The following is a 22,779-nucleotide window of genomic DNA, read 5'->3' on the forward strand; positions in this document are numbered from 1 at the left end:
CCTAACTTTTAATCTCTTTCTGCTTAAGTGTATAAAACTTGTCAAGTTACCTTGTACATTAATAGTCAGACCCTGCCCCCACCTCCCAAAATCCACATTTCTGCAGAGAGTATGGTTGGCAGGCATAGTTTCCCCTGGAGGAGGCTAGCTCCCTGTCCCGTCTCTTCCACCCACGGCCCCGCCCACCTCCACTCTGCCCCAGGCCCCGCCCCTGCTCAGCCTCCCCTCCTGCCAGTCACTGTGTCCCTCCTCTCCTCCACCCCCATCCCCTACAGGGGTTGGGGTGTGAGGAGGGACACAGTGAGTGGCAGGCAGGGGGAGGGGTCTCGTGGGGGCAGGGGATGAGGAGACGAGGGACATGGGCGATGGGGGTCTCGCGAAGGAGAAGGGTGGAGTAAAAGAGAGGAGGAACTCACCACGCAGTGGCGGATGGTGGGGACCTTGGGAAAGGGGCAGAGCAGGGATGGTAAGAGGCAGAGTGCAGATGAGGCTACCATAACCCAGGCATCTGAAAAAGCCTCCCCAGCCTATTATACCCGCAGCCCATGGCAGAGAGTATGTCTTACAATAATTTTTCATCATTGCATTCAGTGTTGTAGCCATGCCAATCTTAGGATATTAGGGACACAACGTGAGTGAGAATATCTTTTATTGGACAAACCTCTGTTGGAGAGAGAGACAAGCTTTCGAGCTTACACAGAGCTCTTCACAGCCAGAGTAATTTCAAACAAGAACTGCAGTATAAAGACATGGGGCCATATTCTCAGCAGGTGTAAATCTGCATAATTATTGACTTCAGTTAAGCTACACCAATTTACACCAGCTGAGGAACTGGCACAGGGGACTAAGTGTCACACAAACACTTTGCTCCAAGCAAGTAACTTTTTGCAAAGGGAAAAAGAGCAAATCGAACTCCTCAGGTGGTTTCTTCCACTAATTCATTGTGGAATTCTCGCACTCCATGTTTCTATTCAGGGGTACTGTAAATTATGTTAGGACAGGAGTTATTTGTAGGTTTGAATGTTCTTCATGACAGACTTTCATCGTGACAGGACAAGCAACTCCTTAGTTGTCATTCTTATTTCCAGACTCTTAAAAGTCTCTCCGTTTCATAGAAGAGTGTGACTAATCTGAATGAAATACTCTCTCATCCCTGAAAACAAAACTTGGTTTCCCACATTGGATTTTAAAACTGCGTTTGTTATTTATAAGTGTTTTTCATTCCAGGAGTGCTGTGGGGGTGGAGAGGGGTACTGAGTACTTTCCTGGTTGATTTCTATGATGTGCCGTGACACAATACAGAGGCACATACAGCATTATTCATTTCCAGCACCTCTTATTTCATCACGAACAAAACTATAAATGCTTCTTCTGAAGGTAAGGGGAAGCTCTTATCAACATGACATTGGTTCTGTGTGTCATCAGTTTGATATTTCTGATCAAATGTGAGTTTTTAGAGTTCTCAGTGATCTTAATTTCTTTGCCCTTAGGATTTCTCTTTGCTGTCTGCATTTTGAACTAGAACTTTCAGTCTTCAATTCCATTGCAAATATGATTGGTTCAGCTAGTTCTAAACATTTACTGATCTCTGTAAAGTGAGTTCTTCTTATCAAACAAGCTTAATCTTATGGACTCATCTGGTTCCCTTGATTTCTTTCAGTTCTCTTTTGGTCCTGGGAAAGCAGGGATTTCATCCTTTGATCTCCTAGTAACACAGATGTCAGTGCTAATTGTTTTAAGTCTATCAGCAGTCTTGATACTGTTGATCACAAGATTTTATTGACTGGATTTTGACCTTTGCTGCTCCTGTCACCTTCATTTTGGTGGGGTAGATGGGCTTACTCTTGTGATGGTTTCTTTCTGAGCTATCAGAGAGGGAGATTTTGAACAATCACTCACCTGCCTTAAATCCTTTGGGGGCAGGGTTCTAGTTTGCTACCACCCATCGTCAAGGTGCATGTTAAACTGCTTGGGAGAGCTAGTGAGGTGATTTGGGATATGGTGTCATGATACAGACAACACACAGCTCAGTGTCTCGCATTTGACAAAATGAGGGTGCACAGCATCTTTGTTTTCCATTGCCTGGATGAAATTGAATCCTAACCCAGACAAAATGAAGGTGATGTTTATAGCTGCAGAAGGGCTACATGCTGGAGGGGACATATACTTCCCTTCATTTTCTCTGTAACTCCTCTAATCAGAAATACCATTGTTTCAAAGAAATGTCTGTATGAAATATTTGGGGAGGAGTGTGAGTTTACCATTTTGCAGCATGCTAGTTATTTTAGACCCATTCTAGTACAGTTAAACATTTTTAGCCAATGCAAACTAGTAGTTGGACATCCATTGTACCCCAGGTTTTTCTGAGTAATTTTGGTACAGTTTGTGTTGCAGATATTATGTATATGGTGGAAAGAAGGCTCAGTTTATCCCATGGAGCGGCTTTTGTTTAACCATTTCCAAAATAGGTGTGTAGGTAACTTTGGTGCTAATAGAAATGAGTGACCACTAGCACTGTCGTAAGCCAACCATAGTGCAAGCTGGCACAAGCTTCTGCACGCAGATCTGTGTACTAATCTCCTAGCTATTTTGGTTAGGGACTTATAGTGATAGCCAGGAGTGCAGTGCTTTTTTGATGAGAAATGGAGACTAGAATCAATTGACTTTCATACTTTTTTGGTGTTGTTTTGGGGTCCACCCAGACTAATAAAGGGTTCTGTCACTGCCTGCCCTGTTACCCTGGGGGCCATTGTGCGGTGCCGCGTTTGTTCAGATTCCTGACACCACTTAGCCTGTCCACAAACTCAAGGTCTCACCCTGTCTCCCAGCAGCCCAGTTACTCTTTGCAGGGTGACAGCAACTGCCTTCCATTCCCGAGTCTCCCCAGACATGTCCTCCCCAAGTTCTTAATTATCAGACACCCAGGACATTTTCCTCTGGATTGTAATTCTCCGAAGGCATGAAACCAGCCTCCCAGATACCAGCTTACATGTTTCACCTGGCTTGCACACAAAGACCTTCTTGGGGTGAAAATAAACAAAAAACTTATTTAATAGAAAAAACACAGATTCATAGATGAAACTGTCAGGGAAAGCAAATGTATACAAGTTACACAGAAAATAATTATGGTTAGTTACCTACTGCCTTCAATTAGTTTCCCATCATACCTCGTAGCTATGGGAGGGATCCAGCATTCATGGACAGCGTTTTGCCCCAACACTGGGCCCTGAGTTCTGAATAAAAAAATCCTCAGTTACAAGTCTGCTTTTGGGCCAGCCTCTGTTGTTTACCGTTTAGTCCATGGTGACTCATGGTTATTCAGAATGGGGAAATTCTCTCTTGACTTGACAGCCCAGATGTTCTTTTCCATTTCAGTTGTCTCAATGTCTTTCCAGTTGTCTGTAATGGTCCATCATTGTCTTTTCCTGGGCTGGACAATGGATAGTTACTTGAACCTGGTTTTGTGTAAACACCTGGCTTGGGAGGTGCCCCCTACCCCTGCCACCTGCTTGACTGCTCACCGCCCTTCTGAGAGCAGTTTTCTACATGCTGAAATATATAAATTCATAACCATGGGCTATATACATCTCTCATAATGACCGTCAAGTTCAGAATATTACAAGCTTTGATAAAGGACCATACTCGATATATTTTATAGTGACATAATAATGACATAATAGCAATAAGTTGGTTTAACTGCTTGTTTGGGGGGTTTAAACCTTCTGTTCTCCCCTGGTGGTATCTGAACCCTGATTGTTTCAAATTCTTAGATGCAAAGTGTAACAATGGGCCAAATTCGTTGCTGATTTAAAACAATGCATCTCCGCTTTCACCAATGGAATGGTATCTTCTTACATCAGCTGTGAACTTATCCCCAGGTCTACAGCCCGTTGGAAGCTAGTTCCTTGAGCAATCTTATCCTTTTTGCTTTGTACCACACAGAAAAAAACCTCAGCAAATTATTTCTTGACTTGGACTTAACAAAAGCAGCTGATCTGTATATAATATTTTCTGCTCTGTGTTTTGAGGCTGACGTGTTGTTATATTATGCTGTACATTTCTAAGAAAAAGTTCAGTAGCTTCTGTTCTAATAGTACTTGAGTCTTCTAAGCAGTATTGTTCCAACGGAAAGAAAATGACCCAATTGGCAGCAATATTACTACTTCATGATTGCATTGCTCTTGTAGCCCTGTCACAGTGACCTTTCCTTGCCTTAAATTACATTGTTTTCCTATCAACTGGTAGAAATGTACCAAAAGATTTACTTCAGAATTACTGCTTGTAGACTGTGGGGAACAGCATTGTAGGTATCGTGACAAATGGCAATATTTCTGCAGTATTAGGCACACTTCTTACATTCTGTGTCTATTGAGAGAATTTTCAATATTGTGAGTAAAAATGGTCATGGCAGTAGTTATTTTTTGATACATCTCATCTTCAAGGAGAAGCAAAAGCTACAATATTTCCCCTTCTCTTGAGAGAACTAATGAGACATAGTTGCTCTTCATGTTGTCTTTTATTATTGGAAAATATTCTTTAGAAAACCATGCAGAGTGTATGTTGTATATGTTGCCACACTACAACTCTCACCCGTGGATCTTGCAGCACTTGACAAACATCAATTAAGCCTCACAACACCCTTGTGCAGTTAAAATATTATCTCCGTTTTATTAATTGGGAAACTAAGAGAAGACAGTAAGGAGTTGGCTACGTTTGGGGTAATGTGCTATATGGAGTATGATTTCTAAAGCACACTAATGTGTTGCACATTAATTGGTCCATGTAGACCATGCTAATGCACAGTAAAGGTTCCCTAGTGCACGTTAACATAGTGCCATTTTAAACAACACTGCAATAAAGTAGTTTACACAGACCAATTAATGTGCATCACATTAGTGCCCTTTAGAAGTCACACTCCTCTAAAGCACATTACCTCACCATGAAGACAAGCCCTGAAAGAGGTTAAATGTCATGCCCAAGATGAGGCAGTATCGTGGTAGGTACAGTTGGACTAGATTCTATAGGTCCTAGTCATTTTCTAACCACTGTACAAATCTGTAACATGGGGATAATGATACTTATCTCCTCTATAAACATTTTGAGATCTATGGATGAAAAACACATTATAAGAGTTAAGTATTGATTGATTGATGAGACTTTCCTTAAACAAATTATCCAGCTCTTCAATCATTTCAGTATCTTGGAGGAAATTTCAATGTATTTTTCTGATAAATCTGATGAGTTCTTTGGAATGAGCAGAGAATGATTTGTTATAAAAGATATCTCTCTCTCCCCGTTTAAGTGAGATAACATTAATGTCAAATGATCCTATTTATGTGGTTGAGTGAATCATTTATTTGATTAATTTAACCTCTCTCCCTCTGCTCTTGGAATATCTGCAATCATATAGCAGTTTTATCAAATTTATTCATTATCCAAATTTACTCAATAAAATCTTCAGATTTTATTTTGTGGACTGATTGTGCATATTGCCATCCAAGTTGAGTTTTTACATGTGATTAATCACATTGTTTTATTTTCCATTCCTTATACAGTGACTTTATAATCCTTAACATCAAGAGAAGAGCTTGAAGCAGTTCTCTGGCTTTGAATCTTTCAGGGGGCTAGCTGTGCAGGGAGAGGTTGCAGATAAATTGGAGTATGACATTTTTCAACCTTTTCCTTTTTGGCTCTAACATATTTTGTCTAAAGTACTGTGACATTACTGAGAGTACAGTCTGGACTGATGAACAGCTGTGTTCCCTCAGTTCTTCAGCCTGGTGTGCCTTTTACACAACTTTGCTATGAGAGCTACCACTCCTGGTCTGCTCTCACACAGCCTCCCAGTTATATTGTATGAATGCTATAACCAACCACTCGTGAATTACACTGTCGAACAACACCAGAAAATTCCCAGTCCCAGACTTCCCCCAAAACTGTGCATTTTGTACTGCCCAGCTCTCTCCTTTACAAGCTCATCTAAAGTCTGTCATTGTATTAATACAAAATGATATGCATAAATCCTGTTGTCCCAAATGGAGCTTCCCAAACACTTCAATCCAAACAAACTGTCTAGATAAAAACAAGTTTGTTAACTACAAAATGTAGATTAAGTGATTACAAGTAATGAGGCACAAAAGTTAGAATTGGTTACCAGAAAATAAAAGTAAAATACAACTAATGCCAAGGTAACAAGCTAGAGCGAATTCAAAGCTAAGTGTCTCTCACCACATGTTTCAGCAGGCTTACTGGCTGAATCTCTTTCAGTTAGGATCCCTCCTCCAGTCCAATGTTGCTTCCTTTGTTCTTCAAGTGTTGTCAATGCCATGAGTAGAAAGGGAGAGATAATTTGGGGTATCTACTCCCCTTCCTTGTAGCTCTTTCTCTTCTTCAAGAATCATCTCCAGCTGAGGCTCAGGAGATGGAAAACCTGTGTGGCTGGGATCCCTCAGCTGTTTCTTTGTCAAGATTTTGATTTTCCCCACATACTCTTTCCTGCCAAAGAATGGCCTCTAAACCAGGTGATGGTCCATTCAATTTTGTTGATACCTGGCTGAGGCGTCGGCTAGCCTTTTGTTTCTGGGGAACTGGTTTATGGCTGCTCCCCCAGACTTGGAACATGTCTTAGTAATACCATACAGAGGAATCTTATAACTTTACATGTAATATTGCCACATATATTTTACCAGGACAATAATAATTAGAAAATTACAAATTTTCAAATGATACCTCACAAGGCATACTTTGTACAAAATGTATCATAGTCCTGTAAAAGAGGTGAACATAGGGGTACAGACTGTCACAAATTCCTAGTAAAATTAGACATGTACAATTTATTGCTTTTATGCAGAATTTAAATTTAATTTTCACCCTCCCTACATTTACAATAGCAATGGGGTGTGAATGTGATCCTAGCTGTTACGAGTGAAGTCAACTCCTTCTTTAGCTTGCTTAATTGTCTCTGTACAAGGACTTTGTAAGGGGTTTTGAGATATCTATCCCCATGCTGTGTGCTGAATGTGTAAATTTAAATTAGTTTATGGCAAATGTTTGTGGTGAGATAAATCTACCACTGAAATTTTCACAGAAATCAAGCACAGAAGGTGTAGGAGCACAACTGAAGTGAAATAGTTTTTAATTTTTAACAAATATTCATGGACCTTCCCCCCCACCCTGCAACTTTCACTCCACTCTACTACTTATTACACTAAAGGAATACTGTATGCTTCATGGTTATTCATTGTCTTTGGTCTTCTTGATTTTTATAGCTCCACTAGAAGATGGACTTTCTTACTTATTTTGACTATAGTACGTACAATATGGTCAAGATTTTCATAAGTAAGTAGCAGTTTTGGGCTTTCCTACTTGAGATGTCTCAAAGTATGGTTGCTAAGATCTTTCAGATAATCCGGCCCCTTTTGAAAGTGCTAACAACTGCCTTCTGGAAAACAGGTCCCTTAAAGATGTCCCAAATTGGGCACCCAAAATCATGAGCTGATTTTGAAAGTAATGGCCTATATGTTTTTTCATTTTTAAAGCTCATTTTTCATGTAATAATAGTAGTAGTAGTAGTAATATTAATATCTAGCTTTTATATAGAATTTTTCATTTGTAGATCTCAAAAGTACTTTACAGAGGAGGTAACTATCATTATCCACATTTTACAATGGGGAAGCTGAGGCATGGGGGTGTGGAGGATGAGTGACTTGCCCACAGTCCATCAACATACCAGTAGCAGAACCAGGAATAGAACCAAGGTCTTCTGAGTGTGAATCCAGTGTCCTATCATTAGGCTCTGCTGCTCTGTCAGTGCCTGCTTCTTTCTTTGTTTTTCTTTCTATTACTTTTCCAGTATTGCTAAAAACAATAATAATTAAAAACTTTTGGTGGTTTGTTTTTTCAAGGGGGAGGAGTACTGGGAATTTTTTGAAGAGAGAGGAAGAGGTTCGGTCAGATTTTTTTTTTTTTTTCAAAAACTGTATGTTGAAGTGGTAACCATATAACTTACATATATCGGTGCAATACCATATCACCTTCTGCTCAACTAGCAGCCTTAGATTCACACTTGTGAGTTGTGAAAAGCTGAGACTCCAGCCAGTTGGACTGGCTCACTCATCCTTTGCAGGAACTGTCTTGGATGGAGAACTTCTTGTAATCTATACCCACTTTGAAATTTAAATCTGTATTGGTCTCTATGTCAGTCACTAATCAGAACATACTGTAAACACTGTCGTTCCAAGAGCAGGCTGATGTGAACATGCAGAGATCAACCTATTCTTAGTGCCATCAGGAAAAACCTTGCCCTGATTTTGTTTCTTTCTCTGATGAGAAAAGGGGTTCCAGAAATGGGGAGGGGAGGGGAGGGACAAGTGATTTGTTTTTTTATTTTTCCTGTTGTTGTTTTCTTCCCAGAGAGTGGCAACAAAAGGTAACATAACAAATATGTTTAAAATATGAGTAATCTGGGGAGCCTAAATATCTCTTAAAATAGTCAACATGTACTTGGGTAAATCTCTTAAAAAAAAAAAAAAAAAAAAAAAAAAAAAAAGAATGAAAAAAAATATTGCCTTCCAGAAATTAGCTATGTTTTCTCAGGTGCAATTTCTGATCAGTAAATTAGCTTCACTTCCTTTCCTGAAGTCACACTCAGAGAGGAACTAAAAGTTTGAAAGATTACTTGAATCCCATTAGATGGCACACAAAGCTCCAGTTCAGAGAAATAGGTATAAGAATTTTGCTAGGAAAGGAGAATTAGCAAATTCTCAGCCTGATTTATACAGACCAGATTTTCCTTCTGATTTGTCTTTCAAAGGAGGTCTCAGAGAAACATTATAAGGCATAATATTAACATTCAACAAGGATAAGTAACCATGATGATTTAAGCCCCTGAGCTATAGCCTTATGTTTATGTGTTTTTATTTAATAATAAATTTGGCTAGTTCCTGCTAGTGGAAATGTGTTTGACAGTGCTGTGCCTAACATCAGGAATATTACAAGTAGGCTCCATACAATGTTCCCCAAATTGGTCTGACAATGAACCTCAGTTTTAGCTTGCCACTTAGAACCGTGCAAAATATTACATAGTAATACTGACCACTCTCTAAATTTGACCACTCCTCAGAGAGAAAAGATGGCCTTCTGGTGAAAACATTCAGCCGGGGACTCAAGATATGGGTAGAGGTTCTGCTTCTGCTGCAAACACCCTGTTCTGTGACTTTGACCAGTTCACATAATCTCTCTGTGCCTCAGTTCTCTATCTGTGCAGTGGGGATAATAACATTGCCTTTCTCTCATCTGTTGTCTATCTTGTCCATTTAGGTTTAAAGCTCTTTGGAATATGGATTCTCTTTTACTATGCGCTTATACAGCATTTAGTAAAATGGGCTGTGATTTTGGTTGGAGCCTTTAGACACTACAATAATAATAATAATAATAATGTTTGATTCAAGGCTCCTCCATGAAACTGGATAATTTTACATTCGTTTTCCAGACAAACAAAAGTGTTACTGAAGTTCAGTGTGGAATTTTTTCTACCATCTGGATGTCTATGGAAATTTTGAGATACCTCTTCACGATGCAGTTCTGAATTTTGAGTCTGGTTAGTTGGGATTAGCATGTTTTAAGACATATTGGCTCTGGTCTTCTGATTGATTTGAGTTGCCCCATTTGGATTGAGAGGAATTATTTTTACTCTTTCTCTGAGTTGAAAAGATGGAGGAAAGTTACAGTCTGTTGACTAGTTAGAAAAGCATTGGCCTCCCCCAATTTTTATTTTTTAATTTTTTTTAAACAATCAAAATAAGAATACAGCTTGGTATTTATTATGAGGAGCATGCCTGAGGATTGATGATCAAGTTTCTGAGGATCCATAAATTTCACATTAATTTTGATTTATTGATGTATTTATTTTTAAACAAGAAGGAACTGTGATTAGCCTGGGCTCTGAGAAGGATTAGAGAGGCCAGCATACCTCTTGGTTACTGCCTTGTTTCATTGTCTGATTTATAGAGCCACGGCACTGACTGCATTCTTCTGCCTGACATTATTTTATTTCTCCTCCTCATTATAATATTTTATGATTTAAGGACAAGCACGCTCTGAGAAACCTGTTCTGATGTGCAACTGCCATTATTACAGGCTGAAGACCTGATGATTGGAAATGCTGGGCACTCATGACTCCAAATGAAATGAAGGGAAGCTGAAGGTGCTCTTCAGGCCGCTGGCATTTTATTTTTTTAAGGGATGGAGGCCTTACTCATAAACTGAGCTGCTGCCTTGACCAATTCCCCCTTGACTACACAGCCTTGGAAATGAATGGATTTCATTTGATTAGAATGAGACCTGAACTCCTAAATTAACTCCGTCCCTAGCTCTATTGCCAAGAAATTTATTATATTTCGATCTGACATTACAATTAAACCTCATGTGTGCGATTAAGCTTCAGAGTTTTGCCTCCATAATTGGAATGTTGTACCTCAGGAAAGATCAGAGACCCTTTTTCTTTGAGGCACTAAGTAATTCCATGCACAATGTGCTCCTATAGCAGCAGCAAATGCCAATGCAAAGGTAATTATAAATACTGAACAGAAAGACAGGTTTCAAAAAGAGGCATCACTCCCAAGGGGCTGTAGCAGGCGAGGAGCCAGGCTCAAGAGAAGAGGCATGTGTTCCTCATCATTGGGGATCTCTCAGTCAGGTAGTTCTGTCTGGATACCCCCAAAGAGTTTTCATGTCTAATCTGGCAAATCTAATCTGGAGGAAGAGGTTACTAAGGATAGTGAAGCACGTGTGAGAGCACAGGTTGGGAAGTAGTTTGCCCGAAGGGTACGTGATGTTACTGTTCTAGTAATATGTCACATAGGCTGCTTGTCTAAGCACTACTCCTTTGTTCCTAACGGTAGGTAAGGTTGCTGCTGTAAAAGTCTGTAAATTGCTAATGAGGAAGATTAGGAGGCTGTTGTTGTGGAGGAAAGCTAAGGTTAATTGAGATGAAGGATGGATGTATCAAGGATGGGCTCAGACTACCTGATAATCTTTGTGATGCTGGCAAGCAGCATGGTGAGGGAAACTGCGTCAATTGCAGCAGCATAGGTGGTAAAATGTCCTTTAGGGCAATTGGTCCACCAGTGGCCAGATTTTCAAAAGTGCTCAACTCCCAGCAGCTGCCATTGCCCTCAGATTCTGAAAATCTGGCCATAACTCAGTAAGTCCTACAGGAGAGGACAACCTCTTTGGGCAGAATATCTTCTTCCTTTTTGTATCTCACAGGCCTTCTCTTCTCTCTTTTTTTCTTTTGTTTTTAAATGTATGCTTGACTTTAGGGTTGAAGAGAATTGCACAGAGTGTGTTTGTATTCAGTCTCTCCTTTAGAAAAAACTTTGTCGATATGTGGAACAGGACTCTGTTTAGCTGTTTAACATTTATTTTAGATTTATATATTTAAACATCTCTACACTTTCACATAGAAAATCACTTTCTCTGATACCTCTGTGGCATACCACCACAGAAAACGGGAACTCATCAGCTACTGCTAGCAGAGCTTGTTCTTTGATCAGACGTTGTTTTTGTATCCTCTTACCGTTTGGGTTCAGTGTCCGCTTCTCAGTCAGCATAGCTTTGGTGTACATATTGCTATAGAGGGGCAGGTTCTTCTTTAGATGACTAGGCTTGGAGTTTTGTCTATGCCTTTCTTCATCCTAGCCTGGATGGTAAAGCTCTGCACAAACAACTTGCCGTCACCTCTGAGAGACCATCCAGGCAAGCATCTAGTTGCCCTTTCCTGCAAAGAGGTTCTATACTGTGTCTCATTCACTTTTACGTTGCAGACCAGGGCTGGCTTTCCAATGTGGCGTGTTTACACCTCTATCCTGGTTAGAAATACAGTTCCTAGGAATTACTGTAATTTCCAGATGTGGGTGTTTTTTTCCAGTTTGAGTCCTGCCTGTTAATATTTTATTTTCCCCTTCTCTTACGTCTTTAGCCAGTGAGACCTGCAACGATTTCCACCCCATGTTCTTCACGCACGACAGATCATTTGAGGAGTTTTTCTGCATCTGCATCCAGCTGTTGAATAAGACGTGGAAGGAAATGAGGGCAACCTCTGAAGACTTCAACAAGGCAAGAGAGGGGAAATTAGCTGACAGAGTTCTAAGACATGGATGTGTGCTCTTAACTGGGGCCCAAGGGATTTATACATTCCTCTCTCACTTACTTCTCTCCTGGGTTTCTCCTATGTAAATTCCTTGTATGTCAATCTTGAGAAACCAAAGAGCAGTGGATGGGAGGGTCTGTGGAGGCTTTCTGACCTTTTAAAGTTGTGTTACACTGCAGACTCTGAAGATAAATGCAATAAACCTGGCTTGAGGGGAAACTTTGCCTTTTTATATTGTTAATACCATTCTGAAGTGCTGCAGCTTTCAAGGTTGTAAATAATGCAGGGAGAGTACAACAATGATAATTCTGTGCATCCTTTAATTTCATTTGGATGACCTGAGTGCTGAAGTGGTAAAATATTCAAGAGTGGACATGATCCTGCTGCAACTTTAAGTGTTGTGCATGTCAGCCGCTGGAGTTTGAAGTAACAAAGCTTGCAATGCTAAGACTTGTTAGAAGAGATTTGAACACTGTTGTCTGGAATTCTGTATTCCAGCCAGACTTGCCAGCAAGTACCCTCATCCTTGCTGGCCCGTTTGACGGGCTCTTGATACCCTTTCCCAAGGCTGGGAATAGAGAAGTTGATGGAGAATGAATACTGGAGCCTCTAACAGCTCCAGTGTTCAATACACAGAGTCTTATTGGCATTAGACTTGGATGTTTCATGCCTAATGCCAAACTAAAATGTAGCTGAAAGAGGGTTGGCTGCTCAAGTGAGGAAAAACAGTATTCCTTAGATGAAGTGGTGGTGGATCTTCAGGACACAGTGTGGATTGGCCATCTTTTAGATACAGATAACTGCCAATGAGGACATATGCTCTGGCACGAGGAGGAAGGGATGCCCATAAAAAAGCACACTATTCTTGTGTGGAATTTCCTTAATACACTTCTGTAGTTGACTGGCCAAGAGGTATAGTTATTTACTACCCAAAAATGCATTGACAAGACAATTCACTGGATAATTTGAAAATTTAACTCACATGTATAAAGATGCCAACACTTTTAAAGAGGTCATCAAAATAAGTGACTGTATTTAACAAAAAGAAAAGGAGTACTTGTGGCACCTTAGAGACTAACAAATTTATTAGAGCATAAGCTTTCGTGAGCTACAGCTCACTTCATCGGATGCATTACAAGCTGTAGCTCACGAAAGCTTATGCTCTAATAAATTTGTTAGTCTCTAAGGTGCCACAAGTACTCCTTTTCTTTTTGCGAATACAGACTAACACGGCTGCTACTCTGAAACCTGTATTTAACAAGTGCATGAATGGATGTTGATCACTGAAGCTATATTATCATCCCAGCCCAATAAGGATTTGGTATATAATTGCCTTCACACCGAACTGAGAATATGCAACTAGTTATCCTAGTGGATTCGTGTAATAGGACAGTCCCATTTTTGACAACAGACAGTCCCCAAAAAGATTCAGTGGAGGATGAAACTTAATAGATTTATTTTTCAGTATTATGCATTGCTCTAGTGTTCTTTGGAAGACCAAGCTCAGTTGCCTTTCTGTTCTAATGTACTATTTAAACTTTTTAAAGGGTAGGATCTTTTAGCCCTTTCTTTTATGGATGAGTGCCTCTTTGGAGACAGCACAAAGGATGCAGCTTGTTGTCATACATGACAAATTGCTTCTCCTCACTTTCTTTCTTCATAAGTCTTAAGATCAGTTTTTAGTTAGAATAACTTTTATCGTCCCGCTAATGTCGGAAAGTACCACTTTCATACTGTTTGTTAATCACTTGAGATGTGGAATTCTTTTTCCCCGAAGCTCAGTTGGAAACTCAGTATACTGGAGTAAGACTCTTGGAACCTAATATTTCTGCTTGAGAGCTACTCTGTGATCTTTAATCATAATGAAGAAGGGATAGCTCTATTAATTTAAATTTTGATTAATCAAAGTAAATTGGACATTCTATAGGTATTAAGAGGTATTACAACCTAGCTCGTGTGCACATATGGAGACTTATTCTCCACCTCTCACACTATAGAAAGGTTAGTATTGCTAAAAGTCGAATAGTTGGGAACTCCCCACTACTTTCCCGTTGGTTCCTTAGTCTATTCTTAAGGCCTCAGTAAACCATAGATAAAAACTTTATTTCAGTGGTGAAATCCAGCCACTACACTCAATGCTGGGGAGATTCCACCACTGGTCATTAATTTTAAAGCTTTTTTAACAGCAGCATACCGTTTGAAGAATTCTGTTGTGTGTTTTCAAAGATATATGTAAGATCTCATGCTTTTTCTTTTAAACGCTCCCTCATTAAACTTCTTGTCAGCCCGGGCTATTATACTTGCATGCATTAGAAAGAAACTCTAATGTTCCTCATATCTTAAAGAAAAGGGATGTTGCCATTATAACTGTAACCTTTTTTCAGAGTCTTAATATAAAGGTAGAAGTCTGTATAGAATAATTCAGTCAGGCAGCTAAACTTATATTGTGCCTTTATGACATACTTTAGGGCTTACATTATTCATATCTGGTGGGTATTGTAGAAAAATTAAGATGTAGTTAGACATGCAAATGGAAACAACTCGACTTTATTTGAAACATGTCTGGTTTTGGAGTGCACAGGTGATCAAAGAGCTTTTAGCATACTGTGTCATCAGCTATTGTTTGTAAAAGTACAGCATGGTTTGTGCCTTTGTAAATATAATAATCTTTCCTAGCTGTACATAATCATACATGTTGTATATTGGTACAGGGAAAGGTTGTGTCTCAGTTTTACTGACAGGTCTGAGGTTAGTGTGAGTGAACTAGGGGTCACTGAGTTAGTCCAGGGGATTGGTAATGGAATACAGAACCTTTCATCAACAGGGTGGCAGGTTTACATCTAGCTTAATAGGAATGAGAGATGTCTGTTTGATGTCCTATGTAAAAGATGTTTGGTGATCACATAAACCTACCAAACCACAACAGCTTGTGTTGATTGGCCCTCTGTGTATTCGCTGCAAATACTAGTAACTGGAGTCCAGAGAGAGAGAGAGACACTACGGGGCAAGCAACCAAAGATGTCAAACCAGTTGAGAGCTAATCCCCAGATAAACCACAAGGAGGCACCCCAGCAGTGAGTAGTAAACAGGGTCACACGATCCTGGTTTTTGTAAACCCCCTGCATTCACTGGTCATCTGAAGGGGCAGTTGACCATGTGAGTGGGTGAATTTGACAGCAGAGTAGGTGAGTGCATATGCACCTCAGGGATCACCCCCATGTCTATCATATGATGATGTCACCACTGCACCCTCCATGAAGTCTCCCTGTGAGCAGTCCCTTGAGGCCAGCCCTCCTCCACACACAGAGTCACATCCATGTTGAGTGTGAGATTCTAGGCACTTTTGAGAGCGGCGAGCCTAAATGTAAGTCGGTGGCTCCTGACTCAACTGTGACTAGCATGCCAAAACCTTCTGTTCAAATGTCTGTCATCCCCAATAAAGCCATAGCTTGTGAACTTTTCTCCCTCAGGATAAGAATCCTGGTTTTCACCCTGAAAATCTGGTCAGGCTATAAATCAACCATTTTTATTCTTAAATATAAACACTTTCTCAAAGTATTAAACTACTGTAACCATTTGCAGTGACTCAGACTCAGGCAGTTCAGCATTTCAAGGGGACCTGTCTGGTTGTCTTGCATGAACATTCATCCATCAGACTGCTCTACTTAAGGCTTCTTGGCAGGTTCATGCTCAATTGGAATTGTAAATCCTGAGTCTTCCTGAACTTACAGTTGACCTCAAATGGTTCTCAATCAATATATATACAAAAGTCTCTGTCTTGCAGAAACCACAGCATCCAGGTAGTCAAGAAAATTCATAGTACAGCTCTAAGGAGTAAATCTATTGTAGTGTATTCACATTTAAGATTTTCTAGTGGTAATGAAGGTGTAGACTGTATCATTTCAAGAAGGCTGACAGAATGACCTTCCCAAGATAAAGCCATGGACCACCAAAATCCAAAGCTTTTAAAGTCCTTACACTCCTGCTTTGATCGAAGCAACTGCTGCAGGAGGAAATCTAATAAATTACTAAACCTATAGCTTTTTTTTAAAAAAACTAGAGAGTTAAGATGTCTTATTCTCAAGGTTTTCCCTCATTGCAGAAATATAATTAATATATTTTACCATGTAGTCATGTGAGGTCATCCTTCTCAGATACTGAAGATATATTTTTATTTCCAATTAATGCTATATGCTATAAACTTTGCAAAGTTCAATTAAAACTAATTTCAAATTACTGTACAAGACAGATGCATCTTCATAGCTGTTGCTTGTAGGCAAACCACAATAAGGCCCTAGACCTGTGTATCCATGAGGAGTCCCGGTGACTTTATTAGAATGTCTCACTGGCAATGACAGTCCATGGTACTAGATCCCAGTGCAGGAATGGGGCATAAATTGACAATTGATGCGATTATATTAAGAACATACATAAATTATATGAGACATATTGCAGGCATACATATAACAAACAGTGCTCTGTGTTGGTCAATTTAATTGGTAACATTCACACTGGCAGCAGATAAAAGCAATACATATCTTTTGTGAATCCTGTAATTAAATACCAAAGCAAGCGCTGAGGCATTTGATGACCACTAAAAACATTTATTGGTGATACACTCCAACACTCCGAACATTTTTCCTTGTTCTATGACAAGATAACAGAAAAGACAATAAGCATAATAAAAAAATGAAAAATATTGTTTCTCTGCTTGGTGAGGATTTGAAAGGACTATGCTGTTCTTTCTCAGATTCTCTAGTGACTTCATGTTGTAGGCATAGTTAGAATGTATAATTACTCAAGGGCAGGTTTAGAATATGACTAATTGTTCAAGAGCAGGATTTAAAACTGAATAATTATGTAAGCAATGTACTGAGGGAGGCAAGTTTTTTTTTTTTTTGGTCCAGCATTACTTGTGATGAATAGAGAACACTTGGGAAAAGAGTATTTTCAAATACTGTTTGAAAGTAGGGACTATGGGGGCTGTCCAGGGAGAGTGAAGTCGTCAGCCTGGAGCCACTGCAACAAGCACTCAGTCACCTGCCTTGAGGCATCCTCTGGCAAGAAGGTGGTACAGTGTGTGGTTGGAATGGTGATAAACTGTGTGAAGCTCACAGACTTTGTCTGAAATCTGGGCTTTCTTTTGGACTTTTTGGTGAATTCCAGTTTCATGAGTATAACAACAAGAACTGACCACGCCTTCTAAATGCCACTTAACATTCAGTCCAAATTCACATTCACTCTGTTCCCACGGGGCAGCACAAAACACTGAAAAAAGAGGAGAAAGTGTCCTGTATCACTCTCAAGTGATTCCCTCTACTGGTAGAAGTAATACTTAGCATGTTTTGTTCAGAGTTAGCTAAGTATTATCCCCATTTTATATATAGGGAACAGAGGCACAAGGATATTAGTGACTTGCCAAGAGAGACAAGATGGGTGAGGTAATATCTTTTATTGGAGCTCTTCTTTAGGTCTGACTTGCCCAAGATCACACAGGAAGCCAATAGCAGAATGAGGTATAGACCTAGGTCTCCAGACTATATCTTTGCTCACCCACTGCCCAATCCACTGCATCACACTGCCTCTAGATTTATGGAGCAGGCCCAACTGGTTCCAAAAGTCCTTCATCTATTTACCAGGACCCTCAAAGATCCTGAATCACAGTAACTGCTTATATCCTTTGCTGAGGGAAACCAGTCACTTAATGGACAGCCAGAAAGAGGTACCGTGATGAGGGTTGGGGAGACAGGTAAAGGAGAAAGGGAACATTAAAGAACCTGCAGTGCCACCTGAAAGGGAAAAAATAGGAATGGAAAAATTAAAGTGAAAAGTAAAATGCAGTGTGCAGACCATGCTTTTCTTTTTAGTAGCAGTGTGCTTAGTAGCTCTTCACAGATGTTCACAAAAGTGTTAATTGTTTTCTTATGGGCACTTCAACATTTGTGAAGCAGTGAATGTAATTTCTTCTGGGTTGACTTTAGAAATGAAATGTTTGCATCTAACTAGGAAAAATGTTGGGATAGCTGAATGATTATACCCTTCTGTTAGCCCTATTAGAATTTCATTTGGTAATTCTTTGTTTATATTGGTCGGAGATACTGCCAAATGAATAATTCTCCTGTAGAATAAATGTTGTATACCTCATTCTCCAGCAGATTAGTGCAAATTAAATTAACCCACCTGACGCTATTAGCACTCTATTCATTTTTACTGGAAACAGATAATTACTATGAATATATTGTTATTAATTGTGCAATGCATGAAGTTAACTAAACACTTGGCAATTATACCTCATTTTACAAGTCTACTGTATGGCATATATAGAAAGCATGAGTTTTTTAATTGAAAACTACTATTCAAGAATAGTAGAAACCTGTTGAGTGCAGTGAGGTTATCAGGTGTATTCCATTAGCACCCATTTGTTTAAAAGGGCTTTGCTGTTTTAAACTATGCACTTTGGTATGTTATGTGGTATATCTATTCATTTAAGAAATTTCTTCTTGCATCTGGTCAATATTCTATTAAATCTGCCTTTTTAGTGCACTGGAATTTATCCATTTAGTAAATCTATTCTTCATCAGATATTAATTTTAAAATGGCTTTGGTATATAACTTCATCTATGTTTATCTATATCTTTCTGATCTACATCAGTATCCCACTATATTGCCAAACCAAGACAATTACTGCAAGAGGCACCAGGAGGTTAAGTAGAGAAGATGCAGTCTTGCATCTACAGATGGGTTAGAATGCAAAAATCAGATTAAAATTTCAACATTCTTACCTGAAAATTTGGGATTGTTTAGATTGAAGGCACTTGTCCTGAAGATATCATTTTTCATCCTCTTCAACCTAACTCCTTTAGGCCCTTTTGAAAACCACAGCCTCAACTAATATTGTAAAGAATGCATTCCTGTTTTTAAAAAAACAGTTAATTTAGTTGGGTTTTATGAGATTGTAAGCATTTAAATTGAACTTTGAAATAGGGCTGTCGATTAATCACAGTTAATTCACATGATTAACTCAAAAAAATTAATTGTGATAAAAAAATTAATCGCAATTAATTGCAGTTTTAATCACACTGTTAAACAATAGAATATGAATTGAAATTTATTAAATATTTTGGATGTTTTTCTACATTTTCATATATATTGTATTCTGTGTTGTAATTGAAATCAAAGTGTATATTATTTTTTTATTACAAATATTTGCACTGTAAAAATGATAAACAAAAGAAATAGTATATTTCAATTCACCTCATACAAGTACTGTAGAGAAATCTTTGTTGTGAAAGTGCAACTTACAAATGTAGATTTTTTTTGTTACATAACTGCACTCAAAAACGAAACAATGTAAAACTTCACAGCCTACAAGTCCACTCAGTCCTACTTCTTCTTCAGCCAGTTGCTAAGACAAACAAGTTTGTTTGCATTTACAGGAGATAATGCTGCCCTCTGCTTATTTATAAAGTCACCAGAAACCGAGACCAGGCATTTGCATGGCACTTTTGTAGCTGGCATTGCAAGGTATTTACGTGCTAGATAATGCTAAACATTCATATGCTCCTTCATGCTTTGGCCACCATTCCAGAGGACATGTTTCCACGCTGATGACGCTCTTTAAAAAAATAATGCATTAATTAAATTTGTGACTGAACTCCTTGGAGGAGAAATGTATGTCCCCTGCTCTGTTTTACCTGCATTCTGCCTTATATTTCACGTTCTAGCAGTCTCAGATGATGACCCAGCACATGTTGTTGTTCATTTTAAGAACTCTTTTTCTGCAGATTTGACAAAACGCAAAGAAGGTACAAATAGGAGATTTTTAAAGATAGCTACAGCACTTGACCCAAGGTTTAAGAATCTGAAGTGCCTTCCAAAATCTGAGAGGGATGAGGTATGGCGCAATCTTTCGGAAGTCTTAAAAGAGCAACACTCAAATGCAGAAACTACACAACCCGAACAACTAAAAAAGAAAATCAACCTTCTGATTGTGGCATCTGACTCAGATAATGAAAATGAACATGCATCGGTCCATACTGCTTTGGATTCTTAGTGAGCAGAACCCATCATCGGCATGTACCCTGGAATGGTGGTTGAAGCATTAAGGGACATATGAATCTTTAGCGCATCTGGCACGTAAATATCTTGCAATGCCGGCTACAACAGTACCATGAGAACACCTGTTATCGCTTTCAGGTGATATTGTAAACAAGAAGTGGGCAGGATTATCTCCTGCTAATGTAAACAAACTTGTTTGAGCAATTGGCTGAACAAGAAGTAGGACTGAGTGGACTTGCAGACTCTAAAATTTTACAATGTTTTATTTTTGAATGCAGGGGGTTTTTTGTACATAATTCTACATTTGTAAGTTCAACTTTCATGATAAAGAGATCGCACTACAGTACATATTAGGTTAATTGAAAATACTATATCTTTTGGTTTTTTACAGTGCAAATATTTGTAATAAAAAAATATAAAGTGAGCACTGTACACTTTGTATTCTGTGTTGTAATTGAAGTTAATATATTTGAAAATGTAGAAAATATCCAAAATATTTAAATAAATGGTATTGTATTATTGTTTAACAGTGCGATTAATCGTGATTAATTTTTTTAATCGCTTGACAGCCCTACTTTGAAGCAATAAGAAAAAAACTGCTGGCTTTTTTCTGCCCTCTCTGATATACAAAGGCAAGCTCATAACTTTTTTTTTTTTAAAGTCTAGCTTTTACACTGAAAATATCATGTTGTCACTTCCTTGTCTTTGCCAGATGGCTCTGTAATCTTTGGAAGACCTTCCTAAAATAGTGGTGTCACATCAGGCTATAACTGGAGCTGTGCAATAAGTGGGATGCTGATTAATGCAGTAATCCTGTAAAATTATCCATGGAGGCAGAACGTTATGTGACCTCTGCATGGAGTTCTATTGAATTCATGGGAGCTTCATGCAGTTGTAAGGTACAGCCACATGAATCATTTTATTAGAGTAAGGAGCTAATAGAAGGGTGTGCTGTCTTCCGGGTGCTAAGGTATGGGATGTAGACCTGAGGTTGAAAAGGATCCTAAAGGGAGCGGGAAAGAATCCCCTAGTTATCCTTCATGTGGGAACAAATGATATGGCTAGATTCTCGCTGGAAAGTATTAAGGGAGACTATGCTAGGCTGGGGAAGACGCTTAAGGAAATTGAAGATGGAGTGGAGGTTAAGGATAATCTAGGCATGGCCCAATATCTAAACAAATACTTTGCCTCAGTCTTTAATAAGGCTAAAGAGGATCTTAGGGATAATGGTAGCATGACAAATTGGAATGAGGATATGGAGGTAGATATTACCATATCTGAGGTAGAAGCAAAACTGAAACAGCTTAATGGGACTAAATCGGGGGGCACAGATGATCTTCATCCAAGAATATTAAAGGAATTGGCACCTAAAATTGCAAGCCCATTAGCAAGAATTTGTAATGAATCTGTAAACTCAGGAGTAGTACCGAATGATTGGAGAATTGCTAATATAGTTCCTATTTTTAAGAAAGGGAAAAAAAGTGATCCGGGTAACTACAGGCCAGTTAGTTTGACATCTGTAGTATGCAAGGTCCTGTAAAAAATTTTGAAGGAGAAATTAGTTAAGGACATTGAAGTCAATGGTAAATGGGACAAAATACAACATGGTTTTACAAAAGGTAGATCGTGCCAAACCAGCCTAATCTCCTTTTATGAAAAAGTAACAGATTGTTTTAGATAAAGGAAATGCAGTGGATCTAATTTACCTAGATTTCAGTAAGGCATTTGATACCGTGCCACATGGGGAATTATTAGTTAAATTGGAGAAGATGGGGATCAATATGAACATCAAAAGGTGGATAAGGAATTGGTTAAAGGGGAGACTGTAACAGGTCCTACTGAAAGGCGAACTGTCAGGTTGGAGGGAGGTTACCAGTGGAGTTCCTCAGGGATCGGTTTTGGGACCAATCTTATTTAATCTTTTTATTACTGACCTTGGCACAAAAAGTGGGAGTGTGCTAATAAAGTTTGCAGATGATACAAAGCTGGGAGGTATTGCCAATTTGGAGAAGGATCGGGATATTATACAGGAGGATCTGGATGACCTTGAAAACTGGAGTAATAGTAATAGGATAAAATTTAATAGTGAGAAGTGTAAGGTTATGCATTTAGGGATTAATAACAAGAATTTTAGTTATAAACTGGGGACTCATCAATTAGAAGTAACGGAAGGGGAGAAGGACCTTGGAGTATTGGTTGATCATAGGATGACTATGAGCTGCCAATGTGATATGGCTGAGAAAAAAGCTAATGCAGTTTTGGGATGCATCAGGAGAAGCATTTCCAGTGGGGATAAGGAGGTTTTAGTACCGTTATACAAGGCACTGGTGAGACCTCACCTAGAATACTGTGTGCAGGTCTGGTCTCCCATGTTTAAAAAGGATGAATTCAAACTGGAGCAGGTACAGAGAAGGGCTACTAGGATGATGCGAGGAATGGAAAACTTGTCTTATGAAAGGAGACTTAAGGAGCTGGGCTTGTTTAGCCTAACTAAAAGAAGGTTGAGGGGAGATATGATTGCTCTCTATAAATATATCAGAGGGATAAATACAGGAGAGGGAGAGGAATTA

The 22,779-nt window shown here is 39.1% G+C and overlaps 1 protein-coding gene across 6 annotated transcripts in view; it reads left to right on the forward strand.

Annotated features, from left to right (window-relative positions):
- ELMO1 (engulfment and cell motility 1) overlaps positions 1-22,779 on the forward strand; it is a 438,626-nt gene that overhangs the window by 279,831 nt on the left and 136,016 nt on the right. For all 6 annotated transcript variants that reach the window (XM_038391750.2, XM_043508739.1, XM_043508737.1 and 3 more), the window contains one exon: positions 11,981-12,117. In XM_038391750.2, coding sequence (XP_038247678.1) covers positions 11,981-12,117 — 137 coding nt within the window. The remainder of the gene's footprint in view (positions 1-11,980; positions 12,118-22,779) is intronic.

Source organism: Dermochelys coriacea, chromosome 2 (genome assembly GCF_009764565.3).
Source record: "Dermochelys coriacea isolate rDerCor1 chromosome 2, rDerCor1.pri.v4, whole genome shotgun sequence".
Classification (NCBI taxonomy): Eukaryota; Metazoa; Chordata; order Testudines; family Dermochelyidae; genus Dermochelys; species Dermochelys coriacea.